The 26,446-nt window shown below is 52.3% G+C and overlaps 3 protein-coding genes across 5 annotated transcripts; all 3 read right to left on the reverse strand.

The window, feature by feature from the left end:
* Window positions 1–178: 178 nt before the first annotated feature.
* OSCP1 (organic solute carrier partner 1) lies at window positions 179–10,940 on the reverse strand. The gene is made up of 10 exons (XM_065697893.1): window positions 10,798–10,940; window positions 5,864–6,018; window positions 4,844–5,011; window positions 4,147–4,227; window positions 3,413–3,516; window positions 2,909–3,037; window positions 2,589–2,658; window positions 1,505–1,644; window positions 763–826; window positions 179–295 (listed from the first exon to the last, which is right to left on the reverse strand). The coding sequence occupies exons 1-10, from the start codon at window positions 10,907–10,909 to the stop codon at window positions 179–181; spliced, it is 1,140 nt and encodes a 379-aa protein (XP_065553965.1). The 5' UTR covers window positions 10,910–10,940.
* A 747-nt stretch (window positions 10,941–11,687) lies between these two features.
* MRPS15 (mitochondrial ribosomal protein S15) lies at window positions 11,688–18,115 on the reverse strand. The gene is made up of 8 exons (XM_065697892.1): window positions 17,960–18,115; window positions 16,905–16,967; window positions 16,523–16,598; window positions 15,633–15,681; window positions 14,780–14,864; window positions 13,906–13,964; window positions 12,542–12,733; window positions 11,688–11,881 (listed from the first exon to the last, which is right to left on the reverse strand). The coding sequence occupies exons 1-8, from the start codon at window positions 18,018–18,020 to the stop codon at window positions 11,744–11,746; spliced, it is 723 nt and encodes a 240-aa protein (XP_065553964.1). The 5' UTR covers window positions 18,021–18,115; the 3' UTR covers window positions 11,688–11,743.
* A 101-nt stretch (window positions 18,116–18,216) lies between these two features.
* On the reverse strand, window positions 18,217–24,975 carry CSF3R (colony stimulating factor 3 receptor). 3 transcript variants are annotated; one of them, XM_065697886.1, is made up of 16 exons: window positions 24,799–24,975; window positions 23,794–23,886; window positions 23,207–23,506; window positions 22,899–23,022; window positions 22,640–22,809; window positions 21,764–21,918; window positions 21,483–21,636; window positions 21,291–21,373; window positions 20,748–20,961; window positions 20,398–20,586; window positions 20,161–20,262; window positions 19,720–19,866; window positions 19,397–19,537; window positions 19,184–19,274; window positions 18,912–18,993; window positions 18,217–18,783 (listed from the first exon to the last, which is right to left on the reverse strand). In XM_065697886.1, exons 2-16 carry the CDS (start codon window positions 23,861–23,863, stop codon window positions 18,328–18,330), a joined length of 2,478 nt encoding a protein of 825 aa, XP_065553958.1. In that variant the 5' UTR covers window positions 23,864–23,886; window positions 24,799–24,975; the 3' UTR covers window positions 18,217–18,327. The 3 variants fall into 3 exon arrangements, with proteins under 3 accessions (XP_065553958.1, XP_065553957.1, XP_065553959.1); XM_065697885.1 differs by having other exon boundaries at window positions 24,782–24,975; XM_065697887.1 differs by lacking the exon at window positions 24,799–24,975 and adding an exon at window positions 23,969–24,574.
* Window positions 24,976–26,446: the final 1,471 nt, after the last annotated feature.

Below are 26,446 nucleotides of genomic sequence, written 5' to 3' on the forward strand. Positions count from 1 at the left end.
ACGCACACACAGACCCTCCTCCCACCCCTGCACGCTCACCCCCGAGCCCCAGCCCCTTGCACGGCTGCACGCTCGCTCGCACGCCCGCCCGGCGGCAGGAAGGGGCGGCCGCGCCTGCGCTCTGCTCCGGCACCCGGTCCCTCCCCGCTCCCGGTCCCGCCCCGGACCTTTACCGTGCTCAGAGCGCGTCCATCAGCGCCAGGAGGTCCTCGCCCTTCCCGGAGCTCCCCGGGCGCGGCTCCTCCACCTCCGGCTCCCCCAGGATGCAGGAGAGCTCCTCTCGCCGGCCCGGCTCCTGCGGGGCGAGACAGCGCGGCTCAGACCGCGACGGGACGGGATGGGCCGGGGCTGCCCTGCGATGTGCCCGCCCCTGCTGCCACCAGCCTTGGCTGGGCTGCCCTGGGATGTGCCCAGCTGCCTGCCGATGCCTCTGAGTCCCTTCGAGAAGGGCTGCAGGCATCAGGTTGTAACCACAAGCAGGCAAATGAGCCAGTAACACTTCTTAAGCAGCTAAAAGCTTAGAATATTTGTATTATAATACTGTATTACAGTATTATAAACTTGTAATATTTGTCAGGTTTCAAGTTCTCTTGTGAAACAGTCACCAAACACATGGGCTCTGTAGAAAACAGTGCCATGACTTACTGATGAGCTTAACTGGGGGTAAAAAAAGGTGTATTTTAAGTTACTACTCTGGGTGAAACCCACTTCTTAGCAAGGCAGAGCAATAAGAATCAAAGGTCTGAAGTGTGCTGTACATACCTGTGTGGCTTCTATGTTGATAACCTTGTATGATAACTCTTCAGGTCTAGTCAGTGCTGCGTGTCTTAATTGAAAACATGAAAAGAGTGCTTAATGTCATGATGACACACAAGTAAATGGTAAGAAATCAGATTTCATGAGGCTCCAGTAAGCATGAAGTTTGGACCATGTCCCTGTTCCTACTAGGCAAATGAATGTATTGACCCCAGTTTGGAGGCTTTTCCCTGTCTCAGATTTCTTTAAGCTCCATGTAGAACAGTGGGAATATCTCTGTCAGTGAGATGAAAAGAAGGTTTCTGCAGAAATCATGTAACAAAAAGTCTCGGTACCCTTGTGCTCCCCACCAGGAGAGGGCTATAGTGTTCAAGCCTTCGAGGCTCATCACCACCACCGGTTCCCAAATACATCTACATCTACATACGTAGGTGTATTTGGGGAAAGGAGAGCTGAAAGGGATGAAGGGATGGCTCTGTTCCATGGACAGAATGAAGCACAGCTCATCACCCACTGCTGACCACCAGTGCTGCTCAGAGGGGACACCAGTAAGGGAAATGCTCTCCTTGCTGACAGCTGGAATAAACAAGCTGGGAAAAGCACTCCTCCTTCATCCTGAAGGGACCATCTGGACCAGGACAACAAAATGCTAACCCTGCTATGTTGTCCCTAAAGCTGTACAGCTCTCCAGGGCTGTCCATACTGGCACCAGCTCCCAAACCCCAAATCAAGAAGGACCTGAGCATACTCTTCCTCCTCGTCGGTTGTGAACAAATTCAGTCGAAATCCTGTGTCACTGCCACTGGGATTCTTGATCTCCAGACCTCCCAGCAGCCTGGCCAGGAAGTTCAGTTCTTCTTTAGCAAGAGGGTTAGGGACTATATTTTCCTGCAGAAAACAGGTTCATTGGTGAGGTTACCCTGGAGATGAGGACTATAATCATTTTTGTGTTTTCTGATATTACATAAATGTTCTTCAGAGTGATATAAATATATTTCTGTATTGTTGATGGTACAGATTGTGCAGATAGCTAGTAATTATCAGCTATAAAATGATGCTTGAATTTATAGACCCAGGACAAGATAATTTTACAGCTAAATTGAATAGCTGAGGAATCTGTAAAACCAGCTTTCTGTTTCTGTAGAGATTAAAATAGGATGCAAGAAAGCCATTGCATAAGCCTGTGTGTGAGGCTCTTCAGGAAAACGTGCCTTTCCCCAGCTCAAAAGGGACCATGGGCAATGGGATTCTCGATTCTCTTGAGAATCACAGAATCCCAGACTGGATTCCAGAGCAGGTTGCTCCAAGCCCTGTCCAACCTGGCCTTGAACAGTGCTAGGGATGAGGCAGCCACAGCTTCTCTGGGCACCCTATGCCAGCGCCTCAGCACCCTCACAGGGAAGAACTTCTGCCTAAGAGCTCATCTCAGTCTCCCCTCTGCAGGTTAAAGCCATTCCCTCTTTTACTATCCCTACAGTAAAAACTCTTTCTCCAGATTCCTTGTAGTCCCTCTTTGGGTATCAGAAGACTCTTACAAGGTCTCCTCAAGAAGAAGAACAACAGAAGCAGTTCCCCTGAGTTTATCCTGTAATTGTAGACTAAAATAACGGATTTCGTTTCCCTGAGAAAGGAGATGAACAAAGTGGAAGGCAGTGAATGATTTGGAGGTGACAGATGTGGGCATTTCAATCAGTGACCCCATCTATTGAGGGACAAGGGAAAAGAATGTGAAATCTGGAAGGAAAAGCTCCCACCACATGTGGCCAGCTCAGGACCCACCAACCCAGACTGGTCAGCCAGTTAACCAGTGACAGGAAGAGAACAACACTGACCTTTGCATGGGATGCCAAGTTTTTGGATGATCCTGACATGTGTGTCTCTACTGGCCGACTAACGCTGTACCTAAAAGGAAAAAACCACATGAGAAAGAGCACTGTTACTTGTATGAGATAAAGGAGTTGGAAGAAGCAGCACAGTATCTATGATTTTAGGGTATTTTTCTGAAGACTGTAAATAATTGAAATAAGAAGTTATAGTTCAAGCTGGAAATAGAAAAGAGGGAAAAAGCCACAAGGCTGAAGACATGCTTTTGAACAAATACATAACCATCAACATTTTCTTCCTGTTTCTAGGTAGGACTAAAGTTACTTACATATTTGTTCCGAGTTTGAGGACTCTGTCTCCATAAAGACCAAAAGATCCTTCCCTTTGTGGAGTAACATAATTTCCAGGAGTGGTGAACTCAGTTCTTTTAACTTCATCTCCATCGTGATTAAACATCCTTAAAACCAAGTCAGTATTGAAACATATTTAATAGTTTTATTACTGATTTTCAGTACTGAGTTCCTTTGCTTACAGCACAAGTAAAAGGGGAATAAAACCCTAATCTGTATGTTATTGAATGCCTATTTTACAGGATAAAGTACTAATAACTAATTTAATGGAGTAGAGAATGCCAGAAACAGCTTAACATTTCGTTGCTGGCTGACTTAGTCCCAAATCCTTTAAATAGGACTTACTGGAGGTTCAGCTATCCATGCAACATGAATGACAGCCTAAGCTCAATTCCTATTAGGCCTCTGGGACTGGCTGCTCTCCGTGAGCAGCCATACGTGCAAGGCACTGCAAACAGGATGAGCAGTGGTTCAGAGCTCACCTGATGAGTCCTGGAACTTCTGTGCCCCAAGGAACAGGGCCTGATATTGGCAGCACGAAGCGACCGTTAGAGTTTTGCACTTTATCCTTCAGAAAGATAGAAACCTGCAAAAGAATATTCCACCTTTGAGAAAATCAATTGCATATCTTCTGATGTGAATCCTTTGAAGTCTGGCCTTGCAGCCTTCCTGCCTAGACTGGGGTACATTTCCTAGAGATTTAGGTCTATATTCTATATACTATACTGTATATATATATAGTGTATATATACACACTATACTATACTGACAGTATGATACAGGCCAAAGCCAGTAATGTAGAACTGTGGTCCAGACCATGGGCATACCAATCTAATATTAAAATGAATAAATAAAAGATATGTACTGTTTATACACTTCAGTATGATCAATTTATTTAGAGAATATAAAGCCCCGTGACTTAAAGCTCAGGTTCTTTCGTATTTAGTTTTTATTGAAAGGAAAAATATATTTATCAACCAGCAGATCCATACTTGCAGAGATTCCTTTTTTCCACAGCATTTTAGAATTATTGAGTGTTATTGTAGTAAATGTGCTCAGTTTGTGAAATGCTGAAGTTGAAATTACAGACACATCATGATGACTGAAAAGTGTATGTAATAAAACCAAACCTACAGTGTAATTACAAGAAGACACCTCTGTATTCTAGCCACAAACTCCCTTTCATTCTTACTGCATGGTTGTATTGAGCTCTTACCCTTATGTGCATGTCCTGAAAAAAAATGAGGAGCGTTTGCCTGATGAGCTGAAATTCCCCATCAGAGAGACAGCTGTATGTCTGGAAAAGAAAAACCATCATGGAAGGCTTTGCAAGTGTACTATGTCCAAGGTAAAGGTGGAAACAAGGATATTGGAATACTGCTGGCAAAAATAGCATGCATGTGGCAGGGGAAGCAGAAATGATGGGAGGGGGTGTGTGTGTGTATGTGTGAGGGGGCTTCAGTAATTATTATCCATGACCGAAGTCTGATTTAATTCCTGCAGAAGTCCGTGCAGACTTGATCAGGCTGAATAAGCAATGTATTGATTTAACCTGTACCAGTAGAAAAATAACACTTGGCTTGTAGACATCTCCCTCTCCAGCAGCCCTTTAGAAACATTTCATGACTTCCCAGAACTTTTAACATGTTGTGAAACCAGTTTTCTTTCACTGGAATGCTCATATTCTTTATCCAAAGAATTCCAGCAGAAGTTGGAAACTGGGAGGCCAATTTGTTTCCCTCAGGTAAAAAAGGGAAGGTTATTGGGACGTTTCTCTGAGGAGATATCAATGTCCACACTTGATATGGCACTTGCTGACGTACTATTTAGTCTCTAAGATGAGCTTGAAAGAGAAAACAAATAAAAGCATCTCAAACCACAGTGTATCCCACCCTTTTCCAAAGGATTCTTACATCAATCAGCCGTCGGAAAGTTTCATCCACCTGATTCATAATCCCAGGGGAATCATATATGAAATCCTTGATGGCATCCAGGTGATTGAAGGTGACCAGCAGAATGTCCCTGGGCCGGGGGCACAGCAGCACTTGGTATTTGAAAGCCATCGTCATCAGGTCATACAGCTGCAAGGGAACAGGGGGAAATGTTTCTGCCACAACAGAGAGAGTGTGACACCGCTCAGGGAGCTTTGTGCTCATGGCAGGAAGGGATTTAGGCATTGACGTTAGCGCCTGCCTATGAGAAGAAGACCCATTTCAGCTTTCCTTCCTGAGAAAATAAGAGCTCTGCAGTCACTGTCAGCCCTCCTGCTGGGCTTTCCAACTGCCTTTGAAACTACTGCCAGTTTCCATAACCCTGGCACCCAGGCAGAGGTCTCTCAGGTAACCCAGTTCTGCTGGATATACTGTCTGCAGGCAAGAATTCTGATTTCATTTCTGCTTAATTTGCAACTGCAAAACAGTGTCAATATGGAAATAGATATTTATACACACCCATGTATGTATATATTTTAAATAGATATTAAAAAAATCTCATAAAGAATGCTTCCTGAACTCCTTAAAATCCAACTTTTAGCTATTAAAGCAGAAATACAAGTTCTGAAGTATCTGACACTACCATGAATTTCCCCAAAACCTTGATGAGCACTGGAATGGGTTGCCCAGGGAGGTTGTGAGTGCTCCATCCCTGGCAGTGTTCAAGGCCAGGTTGGATGAGGCCTTGGGTGGGATGGTTTAGTGTGAGGTGTCCCTGCCTGTGGCAGGGGGGTTGGAACTGGATGATCTTGAGGTCGTTTCCAACCCGAACTGTTCTATGATTTGATGATTCTATGAGAACTTCTTTTACAAAGGAAGTGAATGGAATGAGGGCTGTCACAAAGCCCCTCAGAATTACAGTGATGTAAAGCCACGTGCTAATTATCCCAACCAGAAACCTTTGACCAGAAGCACAGAAGGACTGGGCAGGAGGTTCTTTACCTTGTCCATGCTTGCCTGGTTCAGTCTCATGATTGAAGCATGAGCCAGGCGGTCGTACACGGTTCGTAGCGCTTTCTTGGAATAGAGTTCCTGCGGTTTAAACAGCTCTTCCATGAACTTTTTATTGAACATGGTTGTGATGATGTCATTCATAACTGCAAAGACAAAGAGCCTCTGGGTTTTTGCTTCAGAAACAGCACAGGATTCGTTCCACACTGAGAACTTGGACACTGACAGCTGTGAGGACTGACATGAACGCTTACCTGTGGAATGCGGTACATAGCCACAAAGGAAAAAGAAAAAGGAACATCACTTCCTAATGTCAACATTTCTCTCAATCCCACAGCAGCCTAAGCAAGATTCCTGCTGCCTGTCCCTGGGGGCAGAACGCAGCAAACCCTGTTTTCCAGTGGGAATAAGGTTGGGTTTGTTGCTGGGTTTACAGCTACGGCACTTTTCACTTTTTAAGTTACTTTGTCTATAGGCGACTCTGACACGTATCATCTATAAAAGCTGCAGTTCTGTTTCCTAAGAAGACTGTTTTGCAAACTACAGCCAACTGACTCTGCCTGTCCTCTCTTTAGCCTTTGACACTCTATTTTTCCTTCTAAACAGAAGCTCCTGAATGATTCAAGGCTCCCTGTAGTATTTGTTTCATAGGGATTAACACTGGCAAGTATTTGAGGAGGCGTTTATAACACTGGGATCTATGTCAGGCCATTGAGGGCTCTTACACAACCACCTCTGCAGATCGTAGAGCAGTTCAAAAGCAGAACTCTCAATTTCCTTACACATGCTTTGTTTTTTTCAGGTGTAAATTTAGACATGGAATTGTCTATGTAAGGCAATTCCATGTGTAAATGTAACATAACTTACACAAGAGTACATAGAGATCAGGAGTGCTGAGTATAAGGGCTACACTCTGGTTATGGAGCTTTTAATGCAAAGAAGAGAGAAAACATTTTGCAGTGATCCAAGCAGATGCATCATCTTAGCTTTTGTGCTGGATCTGATACTTTGATCATACACCTGATACATTCTACAGAGTTCTCATAAATAAGCATTTAGTTCTCTAACCAAAAAAGGTTAAATCAATCTTCAAATCACACAGATTCCTACACAAGCCTGAAGTTCTCCTGAGCAGGTGACTGTTACTGAGGTTGATGCTTAGAAATTAGAAAAATCTCAGAGGAAGTAATAAAGAAAAGGAAAAAAGGATGAACTATGTGTAGTGGCAGTGATTAGCTGTTGGGAACACCGCTGGAATTGTTCACTGCTGGGGTAGACACCTGGCTTCTCACAACCTACACAGACAGCCAAAGGAAAGTTAATGTCCCAGCCACTTCATCTTGCCTCAGATGAGTAAGTCTTAGGGAATGTTGTAGGTGCTCAGAACAGACAACTTAGGAAAAGTACCTTCTGATGGGATTCTCTCTCCTTGCTTAAACCTGATGGGTTTGGGTTTTCTCCTACACTGGTGCACACCCCTGATGACACACACACATTCCAACACCCATTGCACTGCACCTCATGGGGCTCATGGATCCTGACAGACCTCAGCTCAGCTTCTGGGCAGCATGGATTATAAATACACCTAATTACAAATGGGAAGAAAATCCCTCCTCTTCCTCCTGTCTTTTCAAACAAACTGTCCATAAACCAATCCCTACTTGCAGCCTGAGGCAAACCCCCTCCCTTTTTTCAAAGGAGAAAGTCAAACATATTAGTATTAGTTTATATTTCATTTTGCAAGTAATCATTTATGACAGAAATGAAGAACTTTTGCCTTATGTTGCTGTCAAGAAAGATATTTTTAAGTTGCTTGCCCATGTTGCCCACACAAAGGATGAGAAGCATCTTTGGAGGGTCACTAATAGCTGAAACTGTCAGAAGACAGACAACATCCCAGTATGCTGACTGTGGCTGGCAGATATTCACACTGCAATTCCAAGCTCTGTGTTAACCACACACCCAGCCTGACATAAATTGTCTTCTGAGATGAAAAACTCTTGTATTGGCTATAAAAAGAACTGACAAAGACACAAAAAAGTCATGGTAAAGGGCAAATCTCACATGGTATGTTTGGTAATGACACAGCAGAGAGATCTGAGAGCACAGGTAGGCCCTAAGGAGATATTTACACTGTTCTAACAATGGAAAATAACAGAGAAAGGAGCCCAGGGGAAATGGTATGCCAAGCAACATAGCATAAAAGCAATTCAGCAGAGAGGGGTTTCATCCACTGGGATGGGGAAAGGGAAACCAAGTATAGACAATGGATGGGCAGAAGAGAAGCTAAGGATTTACAGTGGTTTTCACTTCCACGTGCCCTGTCACTGGTGCCAGACACGTGCTAATGTCTAGTGCACTGCCATGTAACATGGCTTGGATGCATGACAAGAGACTGAAGCCTTTACACCTGGATTATGCTCGTGCTTCCTGGAGGACATTCAAGGCAGCAGAGGGAACATTATGAGTTCAAAACAGCCACACATTTTCTACTTGCAATAGGTTTATAGTCAGTAACAAGGTCAAAGGCATGTGAAGCTGTCATGGCTTCATCTGGTTAGTCTATGCAGCTCTTCAGAGCTCACCCCAGGAGCAGTGTCCATAGGCAAACCTTTTTCTCTCACAAGAGAAGCTGATGGATTGGTCAATGTGGGATCTGCATCTGTGCTGCTACCATCTAATTATGCTCAAACAGGCTTTTGTATGACCCATTATCAGTTTGGGTATGATAAAAGAGGAATTCGGAATCTTTTTAGACTTCTAAAATCTTAGATGCTGGAAAAGTAGTGTTTTTGGAAACAGGGTCTAATGGTAGCATAAAACAGCAGGGGCCAACTCCAGGATACCAGTATTTACCTTCAAAACCTACAAATGATGCTTATCTAAAACCCCAAGAATCATAACCCTGATTTCTCTTTAAAAAGGGCTGCTCAAAAAGCCACTGAAAGTTCTACCCATGTTCACCTACCAAAAATGAGATAGTTTAAGAGGTTTATTTGCCCACCCAGCTCCTTACCACAGCCCTTTGCTGCCTGTTCCCAGGCAGAGTCTATAAGGAAACACACACTCACCCTGCAGCTGCTCCAGCACAAACCCCGAGGTCTCAGCTCAAACCCACCCTCAGGGGTCATTTCAGTCAAGAGGAGCTTGGCTGAAGCTCCCCTATGATCACTCTGCAAGGATGGTGACCACTGGCAGAGACAGATGCAGCTAGGATGGAAGTGCCTTAAATCCTTCCTGGCATTCACCTGTCAAAACCCTAAGCAATGAATTAGAAATGGAGCATACAAACTATTCCTGCAGTTCAGCTGAAAAACAGCCTTCACAATGCCCACCCAATTATTTCATTGCATTGATACGATGCTAGAAAAAATACAAATCTCATTTTGGCTAGGAAGGCTGCTCTGATAAAAAGTTTTGATCTATTCATGGTCTTGATTAAATTAGCGACTTACTTTAGAAGCCATACACTTGTGAGCTATTGCCTATTTTCAATACAATCTATATTTCGAGTGAGTTTTAGTGAACGGGTGAGTTATTCATCTTTGACGCTATGACTAGAAGGCTGCAGGAACAGCACATGGTGTGTTCACATATGATGAGCCCCATGTGTGCATGTAGTGGTGTTCGTCTACTGCATGCAGCTAGAAGGTTACAGTACCTCGTTTCCTGTCCACATCTGTCCATTCATCTACACGAAGCATATAAAACAAAAACACCAGTTCAAGAAGTAAGAACAATAGTTTCAAGGAGAAGAAAAGAAATAATCTAAATAAAAGAGAGAAAATCTAACTAATGGACTTGGGTTTTTCTCACAGCATTCAGTGAACTCTTCCCTTAGTTGACATCTTTCACGAGCACACAGGAGCTGAAACCTTGCCCTCCCCTTGGAAACAACCCTGTTGCTTCAATGGAGATAAAATCTTACCCTGGATTGACTTTTAGCACGTTTTGCATTGAGCTTGGAAAGTTTTCAGCTGTTTTTCCACACTTGCAAGTAAAGAATATTTGAGTTTAAAGCATGAACAAACACCTCAGTGTGGAGGAAACCACAGCTCAGTGAAATTAACACTCCAGTTTTGGTAAGATAAAATACAAGTGTGGATAAACTAGTGCAGAGCTAATTCTCCTGCAGAGATATTCCACCAAGTACGGAATATCTCAGCTAATCCAGTCTAAGCTCTAAACTTAGACCTATGTGAACAGCAGTAAACTTTTGGCATTGATCATTCTCTGAGACACACAGGAATAACTCAGATTTGCGCCACTGTAGCAAAACCTTTGCTCCTGTTTAGCACTTCTTAATACTGAACAGGCAGGAAAAGGAATCAGGTCTTCCTGAAACAGTTCAGGCCCTGGACTGAGATGCCCAAGTCCTGTGTTATTTTGATTCCAAAATTACATTTCTGAAGCTCTAAGCTCTGAAACAAATACAGAAACACAGAAATGCGTTTCAGTTTATACCTGATCTGTGTGCATTTCACGAATTAGCTTCAATAAGACCTTCAGGCAGTTATTACCACAGAAGCTTCATGACAACTGATTAATTCAAGAGGTTTTACTTCGAAATTAAGATGAGAAAACACACACAATTAATTACTGCAGCGAGGAAACTACTTGCCCCAGTAGCTTTTCAATGACAGACGCTCTTACGTTCTGAGCATCCTTCAGTGCCAAGTATATCCGTGCTTACTGCACTACAGAACAGAGGTGAGCAGGCCCTGGAGCAGCCCATCTCTTCACCAGCGTGGGGGCCGGCACCGGCGGCTCCTCCCGACCAGGCCCGGGGCGGCCGCAGGCCCCGGGCCCGCACTGAGGCCAGCAGCGGGCCGCAGGCTGAGGCCCCGCTCGGCACCCACAGGCCGCGGGAGCCCCGACCCCGCGCAGGACGGGCTCCGGGAGGTGCCCCGGCCCCGGGCGCTCACCTTTGCGGGCTTTCTCGCCCGGGATGCTCTGGGCCCGGAGGCGCTGGTCCAGGATGTACAGCATCTCCCCGCCCAGGTTGAGGAACAGCAGCGGCAGCGTCCGCACAGACATGGCGACCGCCGGGCCCGCCGCCGCCGTTGCCGGGCAACCAAGGAGCCAATCGGGAGGCGCCGTCTCGGCGGGCAGGGGTCCCTCAGGAGAGGCTCTTGCCCCGGGTGCGTGAGGAAAGAGGCGGTTTGTGACAAAAAGCATTAAAGCAGCAAATTTAATACGATAAAAGAGAGGTCAGCGCTCGCCGGGGTCCTGCTGGTGACCGCACACCCCACAGCTGAGACAAACGGGGGCCGTTTTGTGGGTATCAGCCGACAGGCATCACTGTAACCACGTCAGTGATGCTCTTTTCATCCCCAGCAGCAGCGTTTTGTGGTAAAACAAAGTCACCAAGGTTGAGAACGACAGAGGGATGACTGCAGAGAACGAAGGTAAGGTATAGGTCCACTGTGAAATCAGATGTGATTAGCATGGTTTGTGCAGCCATAAAGCTCCTCACCAACCTGAGTGAGGAGGAGGGGCTTTGAGCTACTGTCAGGGCTGCCGTTTTACCACGTTCTTTCTCCTCATTTATCACCCCACAGCCTCATGCAGCTGGGTCAGTGCCACGACAGCGCGATCCCACAGGCTGGCTGAGTGAGGGCAGGAGATGGACGCTGCTCCAAGGCATTCCCATCCCTGCCCCTCAGCCAGGAGCCAGGGCTGAACCCCCCCAGGTCCTTCCCTCACACAGCCAGAACTGCTCACAACGCAAGCCTTAAACTTCTAACACTGCTTCAATTGCTCATTGCAGATGCTCAGAACGGTGCAGGCCACACACACGCATAAGCAAAGAGGCTTTAGGTCTTTCAGTAGCTATTTATTGTTAGAGACTGCACCAGGCTCAACGTGCTGCTACACCGGCGTGCCCTCAGCCTGCGCCTGGGCCTGCGCCTCCTTCTCCCGTGCAGCTCTGGCTCTGGCTCTTGCTCGCCACTCCTGCCTCTGCTTCAGCCTCTCCGGCGCTTTCAGCTTCTGCACCTCCTCAAAAACCTGCAGGAGAAGGTGAGAGAAAGGGAGCTGGATCCCGATTCTGGGGCAGAGGGCAGGAGGCGCGCTGTGCAGTGAGATCTGCTCCTTCCCATATGCCTCCCCCGGGATGCCAGCCAGCTCTGCTCCCAGGGTAGCGTTTGGAGGCATTCTGTTCAGCTAGCTGTCTTTGGTTGTAATTGCACTGGGCTACAATTTAGTATATACAGACTGAAGGCATGTCCCGCTTTTTGATTCTGCTCAGAGACACACTGCACACAGCGGTTACACCAATGTACTGAGATTAAATGAGAGCAGACAGTGGCTGTACCTGTGTTTCTGTTCCAAAGCTGCCACTAAATTGAATTGTCTCACGTATTAGTTCCAATACCAGACTTGGGAAACAAAAGCTGGCTTGAATCCTAAATTTCTGAGCAAACCAGCAAAACAACCTGAAATTCTCCAGCACAGAACATCTGCAGCATGAGTGCTCCTGCCCACTGCATAAATGTGGAGCTCTTTGCTGAGCTTACACATTTCTCTACAGACACTATCAGTCTGCTCAAATTCAAAGCAGCATGGATTTTAAAAGGATTTAACTACCAGTGTTCTTAATTGTGCTCTTCTCTAAAAGGACTTTTTCCCACTCCAGCTACGTGGCCTGCTCTGCAGGCTGCTCCATACCCTGCGACATAAAGCCTTCTTCACCAGCCAGCGCTTGGTGATCCGCCGGAAGTAGGCAGGGGGCAGGCTGTACTGGATATTCAGCTGCTTGCAGGTGTTCTCAAAGGCATCATAGCGGACACGACGAAGATAGCCCAGGAGTTTCTTCCGGCGATCTATAGCCATCAGCATGTGGCGGCGGTTACTTTTATCCTGCAAAGATTGCAGACAGATTATTCCTCTGTTCTAATAAATTACTTAGAATGGACCTGATTATGGCTGAAAGGAAACAATCAGGTTAAGGACAGTATCTTAGAACCATTTTTCTTGGCACCTATTGCAGCACATTAGGTCATTACAAGGAGATCTGAGCAGATTTAATTTACTTTCCACTGTAATTGCTTTCTTCATTCTGTGCTTGCACCTTCACCTTCCTCCCCCAGCCTTGAAGGCTGTTTCCAACTCGTACACAGCAGTGAAAGCCACAGTGGCTTGGAGGCAAAGGCCAAAGGGAAGGTCTACTGACTAAAAACTCTGCTTCCCCTGAAATGTATTGTTCCAGAAACAACACAGAAGCATTTCCCTTTTAAATGTGACAACAAAACATGACTTGGCTCTGACCATTTGGGTTGTTCTTTGGAAGAGAGCACGTGTAGCCAGAGCCATTCAGGGCAACCTCCCATGGGAGAAACTTCCTCAATTTGTGTAAGAAACAGGCTTCATCTGAGTAATTTCTAAAGGTTTTTTCTGCTGAAACATTTAGTACAACTTCTGCCTTCTTATTAAAACTGAATTCTATTTCATTTTACCCTTCAAGCTTTTATGATTAACAAATGCACTTTTTCCAAGCACAGCTGATTCATGCACTTCCCACCTTTTGCACTGCATAAAGAATCTTAAATACATCTTGTTCCTAAATTTGCAGTTGTGCTGTTTGAAATCTGGGCTCTGAACCCAGGCAGCTTTAGGGAAGACTGTGGTTGTTACGACACTAACGCAGTCCTGCCTGTTCAACGTTCTCATAGGCAGAAGTAAGAGAGAATACAGCTGCTGAAGTGGGAACATTAATTACACTGAAAACTAAGCAGCAAAACCACACCTGCAGCAAGGATAAATTTAGCTAAACTCCATTCAATGATATCTGCTCAGCTGTTTCCACCAATCCAGTGACAAAAAAGAACAAGCTCTCCATCCCAGTTGGTGAGCATGTAGCTGTGACTGAGCCAGCAGCTTCCCAGCCTGGCACCAGGGAACATTTATAACTATTTTATAACCTTCTTAGGAAAGCCACAATCCCAGAATTAAAATCCTTTTGTTCCTGAACTGAGAAAACAACCTGAGCAGCTGCTGGCTCAGACGTGTGGGCTCAGACTTCTGACAGTTACCTTGGGATGCTTCTGAAGATGCTCCTCGTAAGTGCGTATCCTGGCAGTCAACATAGCAACTGTAAAGAACAGATGTAACAAGCCGTGTGAGAACAGCAGCAGCTTTCTGGGGTGAGACTGTGTCATCTGCATTGCCTCCAAATTGCCAGCTGAGGACCCACTGCACCACAGCAAACATCACCAAGCAGCCCTCCAAACAAGAGCAAAACAAGCCACAAAATACAACCTACCCAACCCAAGTCAGAACTATTGCTATTATGAAGATGCTTAATTAGAGGATAAAAGCTTAACAACAGCTCAAATGACTTCATCTGTAAACTGCCTCTTGCACTGAATTACTGGTGACTTTACATTCACTTCACTCGGCTTGGAGGAAGAGACACAAACTAAAGGCTCTTTCTAAAAGGAGCAGCTAGCTCTTTGTGATTTCAGGCATTGGATTAAGAGGCCGGTGGCATCCTGAGGAGCTGAAGGATGATAAAGGAGTGCATCTTGGACAAAGGCAGTGTGGCCTCCATCACTGCACTGGCAGCCAGAGCTCTCTGATGTAAAGGGAAATTTGGGTTTCATGGCTAAATCTAGTAGTTCATTTTGGTAATGAAGTGCAATGCTTCCTGTCATATAAGCACTTCAAGCAGGATAATGCACTTTCCACCCCTGGAGGGCGGATATGGAGCAGGAATTTGGAAGGTGCCCTACCAGACATCTGCCAGCAAGTTCATGCACTGCTCCCACAATGTTCCCCAACCCTGAAGCTCCAGGGCATACTGCAGGTGCTCTCCTGAAGGAAACTTGAAGTGTTGGGGTGGGAATAGCTGAATAAAAGCAGAGATAGATCATCTGCCAACAATACTCTCCTGCTTTTTTAACTTACCTTGCACCTCAAAAGAGCCATTGTCACTGGGAGACCTCCTGACCTTCTCCACCAGCTGCTGTGTCTTTATTTTCATCTTCTCCTTCTGCGGATAACAGCAAAGGGCTTGTCACTTTCTCAGGAGCACTAAAGGTCTGAGACGCCCCAGCTCTCTCCCTGAATGCCCAGCTAAAGGCTTTGTAATTAATAGCTTTACTCAGTGTCCACCACAAAGCGTGAAAGAAGTGCTGCAAAAAAAGGCCCTGCCGCTTGCAGGACAGAGTACAGCAGCAAAGCAGCACAAAAAGATCTTAGCAGAACACACAAGTGCCATTGTTCAAACCAAGAGTCCAGGCACACCCTTCACCCCAGGATTACAGAAGAAGGGTGTTGAAGAGGCCCTGCTGCTCTCACAAGTGTGGGAGAGAACTGGGGCTGAGCTCACATGGCAGCAGTCTTTACTTTTCACATCTTTTTAAGCTTAAGTATTAAGCAGCAAGAAATGGCAAGATCTTTCTGCTGCCTTACAATTCACTTACTCTGTTTTCTGGGCACACAAAAAGTAGTTTGAAGCACATCTGCTACCCAGTGTCCTGGTTTCTAGGGCACAGGCCTCAGCAGTAATGTAACACAGCTCATCACCCCTGTGACAGCCTAATATTTTCTTCTAATTTTAGTATGTAATTATTATCATAAAGATTGCATGATCAATTTTAGGAGCATACAAAACTTTTCACTCACATATTTAATAGCCCAGATTTGCAGTCACTGAGCAACACTTAAAGTGAAGGGCATTGAACAACACAGATAGGTCTTACACAAACGTGCTCACTGGATCTGCCACATGTTTTGATGGAAATAGAATGGAACTAACCTGGCTTGCCATTTCCAGTGACAACAGCCTTTTCACTACATCATCCACACTGCAAGAAGATTGCAGATTAGTTTATAAGCTAGAAAGGAAATATATTTAACTACAGAAATGAGCTTAGCTTTTCAGAACATGTTATCTTTTCTCAACCTTAATTTACTCTGCACATGTACAGCAACTCTCCTCCCCTCCCAAACCTGTCAGGTATAAACTGGTTCTTGCATTCCTAGGGAAAACCACAGTGTGGATTACTGAACATGGAGGAGTTTTGCTGCTGAGGGAAGCACAGTTATTTCAAATACTGAGGAAGTCTTATCAATTCCAGAAACCTGACCTGCAAAATGGGCGCTGAAGATTAACCCCAAGTAAGCACACAAGGGCAAAATAAGACCAGCTCCTTCAAAGATCTGTGAAAGTCTCAGAAATGCCACTGGGGGCTCTCCCTGCACCACACATGAGCCGAGCTGGAACTGAAGCTTAAATCCTCTCAACTCCAGGTCCAGATTTCAGCAGCGGTCACTCCTTTTGAGCTGTTTCACCACACACTCTCCACCACCTGAGTTCAAGGCAGGCACAGAGGATTTCTAAGAAGACTACTTCTAGTATTTCAATATTATTTCTCTTTCCTATGTTCTACAAAGTCCACAGAAGATGTGGGCAACCAACACTTAATCTTGCATTAAGAAAACACCCCCCCTTAAACAACCATAATCAGTGATTGCTTTTGCAAATTCGACTTTAAAATGACTCTGCAGTTTCTGTGCTAAATTGAAACCTGTGATCACAGAGCATTGACTAATTACCAAGCAGGTGACAGCTTCCATAGTGTGGTTGTGCCTGTTTAAGATACCAGTCTCTGAAGAGAACAGTCCTTCCCTCTCCCTGCATCATACCTATTTACTACTGGGACATCGGTATAACCTTTCTTCAGCATTGTGGGAGGAAGGTCATCCAAATGGCTGGGGAAGTCTACAAAGAAAAGATGAGCATTTGAGGAAAAGCAGTACAAAGTCAGGGCTCTGAACATACCTGCAAACTAGATCAGAGGAAACAAGTTGCAAAGAAAAGAGACTGTATGCTCCAAATAAGAAGGAAGAACTTAAGAGATCGAGCTGAGATGGAAGGAATTGAGTGAATAAAGTTAGGTGCAACCTCTTGCCTTCAGCACCCTCGTGTACAGTCCACTGAGATCAGTGATCTCTTGCTAATGGCAAGTACTGAGTTCCCACACATTATGAGCAGCTGAATTATGGCTAACTTCTAATCTTGACATACCTTTCATTTTTTTTCTCACAGGTCTGGCGTACCATCTGGCTGTCTCAATAAGGGGGCTGCAAGCTTGATGGGAGAAAACAAAGACTGATCAGACTCGGATGCTTTTTTAAGCTATGCACACATTAAATACCACTCAGTCTGTACTGGAAAACTGGTCAGAGTATTTAAGACTCAAAGGTGATCAGTGGCCAGCCTGGTCTTTTGTCCCAAAGGAGTGTGAACAGTTCAGTGTGGTTCTCACATGAGTGCTAAAAGAAATGGGTGAAGCTGTGCTGCTTTCGGGTGATCTGCACCCAAACGATGAGAACAGAGCAGCAGGAAGAGATTACAGACATCAAGTAGAGTTTGAGGGCTTCCCAGCTATAGTGTCCATGTGAAGGGTTTAAACTGATGAACTAAATCAAGTCATTCCTTGTGTGAGTTAGGGGCTGCTCTGGACTACCCCAATGGCAGAGCGCAGAGGCAGCGAGACCTAGAGATAACCTTCGAGCAGCACAGCTTGCTAAGGGTGAGAATACTCATCCACAGCCTCAACTGAAACGTTCTTTGACCTTCCAAGAACAAACTCCTCCAAATGCTCCTTCAGGGCTCGTGGAATCAATGCCTGCTCCTGTGCCTCCAACATGTCTTCAAGTACAGACTTTGCCAGCACACGGCCCTGCCTGCAAATGGGACAGGCTGACGAGCCCAGGAGCGCAGCGCTGGACCCGCAGGGCACCCGAGCTGTGTGCAGGCTGCCAGCACAGGCACCGAGCGCAGGGCTCCGCACGCCTCCCCGTGCTCTCGGTGCGGTCACAGCAAGCGCGGAAGCTCCGCAGGGCTCCGGCCCGCAGCTTGGCCCGGCTCGCAGCAGCTTCGCCTTGGGGAGCTGCAGCCTTGGGGCTGCCCGGGCTGCTCCGACCGGTCCCCGCTGTGCCGGGCAGGGTCAGCGGGCAGCCCCCAGCCCTCGGCCCGGCTCCTCCACTCGTACCTGCCCACAGCCTCCCATCCCCTCCTTCCCCTTCACCCTAGGCCACCCCGAAACCGCCCCTTCCCCCGCTCCCCGCACTCCTCACCGGCCCCGCCGCGGGCCGGCCCCGCCAGGCAGCGGCCCAGCACCGTCCGCAGCGCCAGCATGGCCCTTCCCTCACCGGCCCTCCGCACTGGGCGCCGCCATCTTGCCCAGGCGCCACGGCCGAGCGCCGAGCCAGAGCGAAGGGGCCGAGCACCGGGCGCGTCGATGGGCGGGGCAGGAAGCTGGGGCACCCACGAGCCCCGGCCGAGGCTCCGCGCCCCGGGGCTGGTTCTGCTCGCACCGGGATGCTCGGGGCCGTTCTCAGCGCGTCCCGTTTATTGCAGCAGGGAGGGGACAGGAGGGGACGCGCACAGCAGTGGCGGAGCGAGCCGGGCCCCCTGTACCCCGGTGCAGCCCCGGCCCCCGGCACTAAGCCGCCCGGCAGTCCGGCAGCTCCTCGGTGCCGCCGATGCGGAGCCCCTGCAGCAGCGGGAAGGTGGCGGGCAGCTCCTCGGGGCAGCCGCCGTCCCCCGGGCAGCCCAGCCACAGGTTCTCGTAGGGCAGCGGGCTGGGGCTGGGGTCGAGGAGCAGCGGCTGCGTGGAGCTGGAGCGCAAATAGAGGCGGGGCGGGCCGTGCTGCTGCCCCTTGTACCCGCTGCCCATCACCCGCGCGTACTGCACGGGCTCCTCGCTGCCGGCCGGGTCCCGGCACGGCTCCGCTGCGGACCAGCCCCGGCCCGGGCTGCCCCGGCCCTCCTGCGGCACGGTGCAGGGGATGGAGGGCTCCGCGGCACATGGTGGCTTCCCCGCCGCCCTTTCCAGCACTGTGACGGTAGAAATGGTGGCGGGGCCGGGCTCCTTCACACCGGGCACCTGCAGAGGCTCCTGCGGCACAGAGAGTGCATGGTCAGAGCCTGTTTGCAGGCTGCAGCCCCTCCGCTGCCCCCCCTGTTCCCCTCAAGCAGTGCTGGGTGCGGAGCAGGGCACAGGGGCAGCAGCTGCCCAGGTCTCACCTGCTGCAGCTCCGCCGGAGCCCACTTGCCCAGGCTGCTGTTGGCGGGGTCGGGGACGCTGGGCCAGAACTGCTGCTTCACGCTGGGGACCACAGGACCAGGGGATCACTGGAGGGCCTGGAACTGGTGGTCCTGTGGTGGCCTCACTGCTGCCAAGCTCATGGAGGGATGCTGCCGCCCCTCACATCCACTTTGTCCCTCCAGGACAAGGGCTGGGCATAGGGACGCCCAGTGCAGGGCTCATCCAGCCCATGGCAGCTCTCAGTACTCACCGTCCGTTCTTCTGGAAGCAGATGAGCAAAAGGATGAGCAGGACAAAGACCAGCCCAAGGGTCAGGAAGAGGAACTGGATTTCAGCATCATCTGGAAGGCGGGCAGGGAGAGGGTCACAGGAGGAGCTGTGCGGGGCACCTCTGTCTATGCTGTGCCATGAGCTGTGCCACGAGGCTGGGGCAAGACCCAGGCTCTGTTCCTGCACCCCTCACCTAGCACTGTGGTCACCAGGGTCAGGCTGGTGCCGTTGGTGCCGCCGGCAGCCGTGGATGCCATGATGTGCACTTTGTACAGCGTTGATGGCTTCAGCTCCCGGATGATGAAGGAGCTGAGAGAGGGATTCAGGGTGGAACCTGGGGAAATGGGGGGCTGTTGGCATGGTGGGGGCTGCGTGGTCCTCACCTGCATGGTCCCTTGGTGGTGCACGTGGGACCTGTGCGCACCACAACCCTCTCTGGCATGGGCAGAATCTGCTCTTGTCCTCACCCAACACATGGAGAAGGGATGGAGGGCAGGGGTGACAGGCAGGACTCACTGGACATATCTGCGGTGCTGTTGGCCCAGAAGATGGTGTAACCGGTGATAAAACCATTCTGCATCTCCACGGGCACCGGCTCCCAGCACAGCTCGGCACTGGACTTGCTGATGCTCTTCAAGTGGAGCTTCGGGGCATAGGACGGTGCTGAAACAGAGCAGGACAAGAGATCAGCATTGGAACTGAGGGGGGATGCTCTGAGTGGCAAATCCCACTGCTGAAGTGGGGGCACCAGGCCCTGCCCCATGCCATGCCCCTGTGGGGCTCTGGGCAGCAGAGAGCGGCTTCACGGACAAGCCAAGACCCAGCCCCATGGGCTGAGCTCTGCTGCAGAGCCCCTGAATTAGGGGTACTTGGGTCTCTCCCTTTTGAAAGGCAAAGGCTCCGTGGTGTGGGGTGACCCCCTGCGGCCCCAAGGGTGGCTGCTGGGAGCACACGTACCCTTCTGCTTGGAGTAGGCTACAGCGTGGACAGGCACCCCTATGGCATCCTTGTAGAGGGGGTACACGGAGATGTTGTACCGCTGGAAAGGCTCAATGCCATCTGCAACGGAGAGTGGATGGGGCGGGGGGTGACAGGAATGTGGGGCTCTGGCTGCCCTGAACTCCTGGTTGTGCTGCCCCTGCCCCATAGCACCGGCCTCCCACCGGCCAGGAGGGCAGGGACCCCCCGCCTTACCCTGGATGAGGGCTGCAGTGGCAGCCCCATCACGCTCCATGTGCCAGCAGGCGCTGCAGCGGCTGGGCTCCGAGGACACCCGCAGCCACTCCAGGATGTATGCGGCCACCGGGACCCGCGGTGGCTCCCAGTGCACCCAGAGGCTGTGCTCACCCCCGGGCACAGCCCGGAGGCCGGCCAGGGGCTGACCTGCATGGGGACAAGCAGCGGGGATGATGGGAGAGGGGAGCATCCCTGCTGCCTGCTTCGGAGCCCCCCGGTTGCTCCAACCCAGTTTGAGAGCTCAGGGAGCTGCTGGGGGAGCAGCAGAGCCTCAGGAGGGTGCGGAGGTATTGGTGCTCTGCTCTCACCTTTCCTCTCCAGTAGGACAACCTCGGTCACTGCGCCCTCGCCGGCTGCGTTGTAGGCTGAGAGATAGACCCTCCTGGTCCCCGCGGGTGCTGAGAAGTTGCAGTGGGTGTGGGTGGTGTTGCAGACCATGGAGGGGTCCCTGCCCCTCCTCCTGGGGCTCAGGGTGACGTGGTACCCCAGCACTCGCCCATTAGCTTCCTGCCGCCGTGGGGCCTGGACACAGGGAGGGAGTGTGGGGATGCTCAGTACTCATGCTCAGTGCCTGGGAGGATGCTTGGTACCCATGGGGATGCTCAGTACCTGCGGGGATGCTCGGTACCCACAGGGATGCTCAGTACCTGCGGGGATGCTCAGTACCTGCGGGGATGCTCAGTACCCACAGGGATGCTCGGTACCCACAGGGATGCTCGGGACCCACAGGGATGCTCGGGACCCACAGGGATGCTCAGTACCTGCGGGGATGCTCGGTACCCACAGGGATGCTCAGTGCCCAGGATGATGCCCCAGTTGCCCCACGTATACCCCCCCCACCCCATGCTCACCTTCCAGCAGAGCTGCACCTCCAGCCCCTTGCCCCCCATGGCCGGCTGAGCGCTCCACCACGCATCCAGCTTCCCTGTGGGGGCTGCGATAGGAGGAGGACAGGCAGGGAGCTGAGGGGCGAGCACGGCCACGCCACCATGGCTGTGCTGCCTGGCGAGGCAGAGGGCACCCCCCGCTCACCCCGCACCCACCTTTCTCATGGGTGGTGTAGTTCCTGCCCGGGCTCCACTCGCTCCAGTAGCCCCGTGCCAAGCTCCGCCGGCACCGCATCTGGAAGCGGTACTGGGTGCCGAAGAGGAAGCCGCAGCACTGCGCGCTGCCAGCGTGGCCCACGATGTCGGTGACCTGGTGGCAGTCACAGAAAGAGCTGTGGTGGCTCCTGCCTTGGGCACAGAGCGGCTGTGGAGCAGAGGGCAGGTCCTGGCTCGGGTCGCTCACCCACCCTGGTCCTGCTGCCCCCAGCAACGCTCACCAGAGCCCATGCAGTGTCCTGGGGTGTCCGGTAGCGCAGCTCACACTGCAGCTCCATGTGCGCATTGCTCCGGGCCACGTCCCAGGTCAGGGCGATGCAGTCGGTCTGGAAGGGGATGGACTGGATGCTCCGCAGGGCTGGGGGTTCCAGCTTGGCTGGAGGAAGAGCAGAGGGGAGAGCTGGAGACACTGGGACCGTGGCCTTGCATGTGGCTGTTGTTAATGGCACGAGCTACAGCCTTGGTGCTGGCCTGCCCAAGGTGAGGGATGGGGAGAAACCACCCCAAAATCTTCAGGAGGATGGCTCACAGCAGGGGATGTGCCCCTGCCCAGGACATGGGGGGATGCTGGGGAGCACAGCACTGCCCCTGCTCTGCAGCCTTAATGCCTATGCAGGAAAAACGGACCCTGTGGGACCCAGACTCTGGTTCAAGGCCATGAAATCTGCACATTCGGGTCTACCCTGGGGCAAGAGGCCAGCACAGCCATGGGAGGGTTCAGCCGGTTCATGGGCAGCCTTTGCCCGGGTCCAGAGCAGGGAGGACGGGTCGCACCGCCTGGGAAGGTTCCTTTTATGAATAGTTTATAGGAGCTGGATGCATTATTAATAGAGCTCCTGAATGAATGGGTAATCAATGGTTGGAGAGAGCTGGAGAGCGCAGCAGGTCAACCGATGGCTCAGAACCCGCCAGCACACGCTGCTCAGTCTGTAATGCAGCTTCGGCACCTATTCATCCCGGCAAGCCATTTATCATGCTGCCCATAAAGACGACCTGAGAGCCTGACGTGTTTAATGACACTCTAATACCCCTGTCTCGGTGCTGATGAGCTCCCCTGGCCCCTGACCTGTGCCGGGGCGGCTGGGGCCGTCACTCACCGACATCCATGGGGTCCATGCAGAGATGCTCCGACTCGGCCGTGCCCAGGGCGTTGGTGGCGGACACCCAGATCTCCATGTGCCGGTAGAGCTGGAGCAGCCGGCGCGGCACCGTGCAGCGGCTGCGGCCGCCTTGCGGGATGCACCCTGTGACTGCCGGGGCTCTGCTCCTGCCGCAGCGAGAGGAGAGGGCTTGGGGATGAGGCCTTGGCATGGGGTGAGGGACCAGGCACTGGGGATGTGTCACCCCGGGGCTCACCCGGAACACTTCAGCGCGACGCTGGTGGGGAGGTGGCTGCTGGCCCCCGGCTCCCACTGGCACGTGAGCCCATAGTCACTGAGGTCCAGGATGCAGCTGAGGTTGAAGGGCTTTGAGGGTGGATCTGGGAGAGAGGGGTGGGGAAAGAGCCTGAGCAAAGCACCCATCTGGGGATGCAGCCCCCTCTGTGCCCCACACTGCCACAGCACTGCTCCCCAAACCTCCCCTGGCACAGCCCCAAAGCAGCCCCCGTCAGCATCCGCGCCGGGTGCTGCTCCTGCCCCAGCAGCTCTGCCCTGCTCACTCACAGCCTGCCCTGATCTCGGCCATGCCAACGCGCTGCTTGGTCCCGTTCCACTCCACCAGGCACCACAGCTTGGCCTGCGTGCGGTTGAACTGGGGCAGGGTGAGGTTGGACACCTCCGTGTCTCCTGGGCCCTGGCTCTGCCTCCCAGCCATGGGCTCGTTGTCCAGCATCCATGTGATCCGGACCTTCTCCCGCTCCAAGCCGCGGCACAGCTTGCTCTGGATGGTGCAGGATGCAGTGACGGCCGAGCCCAGGGGCACAATGGGTGAGTCCACGGCCACCAGGGCACAGCCCACGGTCCCTGAAAGCAGGAATAACGCATCACATCCGGGGCAGGATGGAGCCAGCTCAGCCCCTCAGCACCCAGCCGGGACAGAGGGATGAGCACCTCTTCCCTTAGATGGGCCCCCAGCCACTGGAGAGGAAGAGCCGGGCGTTGGGCAAGCCTCATGGCTCACACCGGGCCCCATCCTGCCTGCACCCGCTGTGCCGCCAGCGTTCCTGCCCCTCGGAGCAGCCCCTGCGTGCCACAGCCCCGGCCATGCAGGGTGGGCGCTGGGTGCATGGGATGGAGCAGGTCCCACTCACCACTTGGGTGCAGGAGCAGGAGCAGGGAGAGCTGCAGCAGGAAGAGCATCCCGGCACCGCGCCTCGCCATGGTCTCCGTGGCTTTGGCATCACCTGGGATGGAGACAGGAGCTTGTTGGGATGAGGGGGGCTGGAGGAGCCGTGCAGCCACGATCACCAGACCAACCACCATCACCAGCAAAAGGTGCTTGCGCTGTCAGAGCCCTTGTGCAGCGCTGACACCGCTGCCCCTGGGCTTGGCGCTTGGAAAGGAGCAGGGGTGAGGTGCTCCAGTGCGATCCCTCCGGCGCAGCCAGCTCCTGGTACTGCGCACACCAAACCCGGGCTGCAACACCCCATGTGCGGCCGCAGCCGGGCTGATTTTATCTCAGGTATCTTCAGCCTCTGCCGGGCAGAGATTTGTGGTTGCAGGGAGGCTGAGAGCTGGGTGGGGGGGGGGCAGATCCGATAAGCTGGAAGAGGGAAAGGAATGAGCGGGGCTGGCCAGAGCGGCGGGGTCCGGTCTGTGCCCCCTCCCCTGTGCTGCTGGGAGTGGTCCCAGGGGCAGTGGCTGCCTCTGCCCCTGCCTGGCCACCGGCTCATCCCCGCTCTGCCCCACACTGGTCCTGGCTGTGTCCTCGGTGGTGCTGAGCACCGGCCCCGGGAGGTGCTGCCCACACTGAGCCCATCTCTGAGTGCTCCCAGCTCCTTCCATTCTAAGGAATGGAGCATTAGAAATGGGGGAGAGCACCCAGCACATGTGGCTGGGACAGGGCAGAGCAGTGCTCACAGCCACAGACAGCACGGTCAGAGCACCACACAACCCATCCCCACCTCGCCACCATCACACCCCACCACCATTGCCACCACCATCCCCACCTCACCACCATCCCCACCTCACCACCATTGCCACCACCATCCCCACCTCACCACCATTGCCACCACCATCCCCACCTCGCCACCATCCCCACCTCACCACCACTGCCACCACCATCCCCACCATCCCTACCTCGCCTCCACCTCTACCTCTCCTCCGTGCCCAGCCGCTGCTCAGCAGCCGCTCCAAGCCCCGGGCGCTGGCTCCCGGTGCCCGGCCGTGCTCAGCCTGTTTGCTAACATGCTGCTTCCACCGTTAGTTCCTCAAACCCAGCGCCGTTAATTGCTGTGACTGAAGGAGGTGATTGCAAAACACTTCCCTGAAGGCTGCGACCGCCTCGCTCGCCGCAGGAAGGAAAGCCCAGCAGCACGCACGCATCCAGCGCTGGGGAGCAGCGCCCGGCCTCCAGCACCGCAGCGCGGAGCATGGGGCTTTGTGCTGTGAGCGCCTGGAAGGGGGAAGTGGGACTCAAGAGGGCAGGAGGCAAACCTGGTGTCACCGTGGCAGGGGACTGGGCTCATCCCTGCATCCTCATCCCTGCCATCATCAGCGCGCTCCTGGGACAAGCCTGCTGGTCCCTGGGGTCAGCACTGCTGTCCCTTGCAGCAAGCCTGGGTTGTCCCCTAAAGCCCTGCCATGGGGAGAGCTGCCCTACAAAGCCCCTTTGATCCAGGCTGCCCACGTTCACACCACGCAGTCCGGCTTGCCCTGAGTGAGGCAACCCCCAGGGCAACCCAAGGCCTGACCTTCCCATTAACACATCCCTGCGCCAACCAGTAACACATCCCTGTGCCACCCAGTAACACATCCCTGCACCAACCAGTAACACATCCCTGTGCCACCCAGTAACACATCCCTGTGCCACCCAGTAACACATCCCTGCGCCACCCAGTAACCCAGGCTTTTCCAGCAGCATCTTGCCCAAGGTCCTGCCCATCCATCCCAGGGCTTTCACTGCTGGGCACCAGGCAGCTCTGCCCCCCGCCATGGCAGGCTGGGGAACCCCCTGTCCTGTGGGATGGGGCTGGAACACGAGGGTAAACAGGGGATTGCCCAACCCGGCTCACACTCGCGGCCTTCGCAACGGGGCTGTTGTGCAAAGAGCTGTTTACTACGGACTTGGAGCACGCGTTACTCAGCCCCACGCTGCGGCCAGCACGGTCCCCACCCCATAGGAGAGCCATAGGAGAGCAGACACGCTCCCAGCATCACTTCCCATGGAGCTGGCCCCAGGGCCACGGCCCGGGGCTGTATCCAGCCACCCCACAGCCCAAGGAAAGGGGTTTTTCCCCCCCAGATCTCCCCTGCCCAGAACACCCTGGGCTGCCCGCAGGGATGCTGGGGGGTGCCGCTCCCTGGGATGGGGTATGGGGCCGATTCCCACAGCTGCTGCCCTTGCGACACTTCCCTGCGGTGGAGCAACCCGCAGCGCTCCGGGTCGGAAGCGCGGCTTGCAGGCTGTTTACCAGCCGGAGCAGGGATATCCGTGGGTAGCCATGGTGATGGGGGCATCTCTGTGGGCACAGAGGGCAGGCGGAGCTGCGGGACACAACCAACCGCTGCCCATGGGGTACACGCGGTGGGACCCCTCACCCTGTACGGAGGGGACTGGGAACCCCATCCCTGTGCTCCGCAGGGATGGGTTTGCCCCCACGGAGGCTCTGAGGGTGCCAATCCTTGGCACAGCTCCCGGGCGCCGGCCCCTTCCCTAGATCAGGGATGGAGCCGACGCGCCTCCATGACACTGCTCTTGGTTCCCCTTCGGCTCTGAGTCACCCTCATGGGCCCACAGATCCC

This window comes from Lathamus discolor, chromosome 18 (assembly GCF_037157495.1).
Source record: "Lathamus discolor isolate bLatDis1 chromosome 18, bLatDis1.hap1, whole genome shotgun sequence".
NCBI lineage: Eukaryota > Metazoa > Chordata > Aves > Psittaciformes > Psittacidae > Lathamus > Lathamus discolor.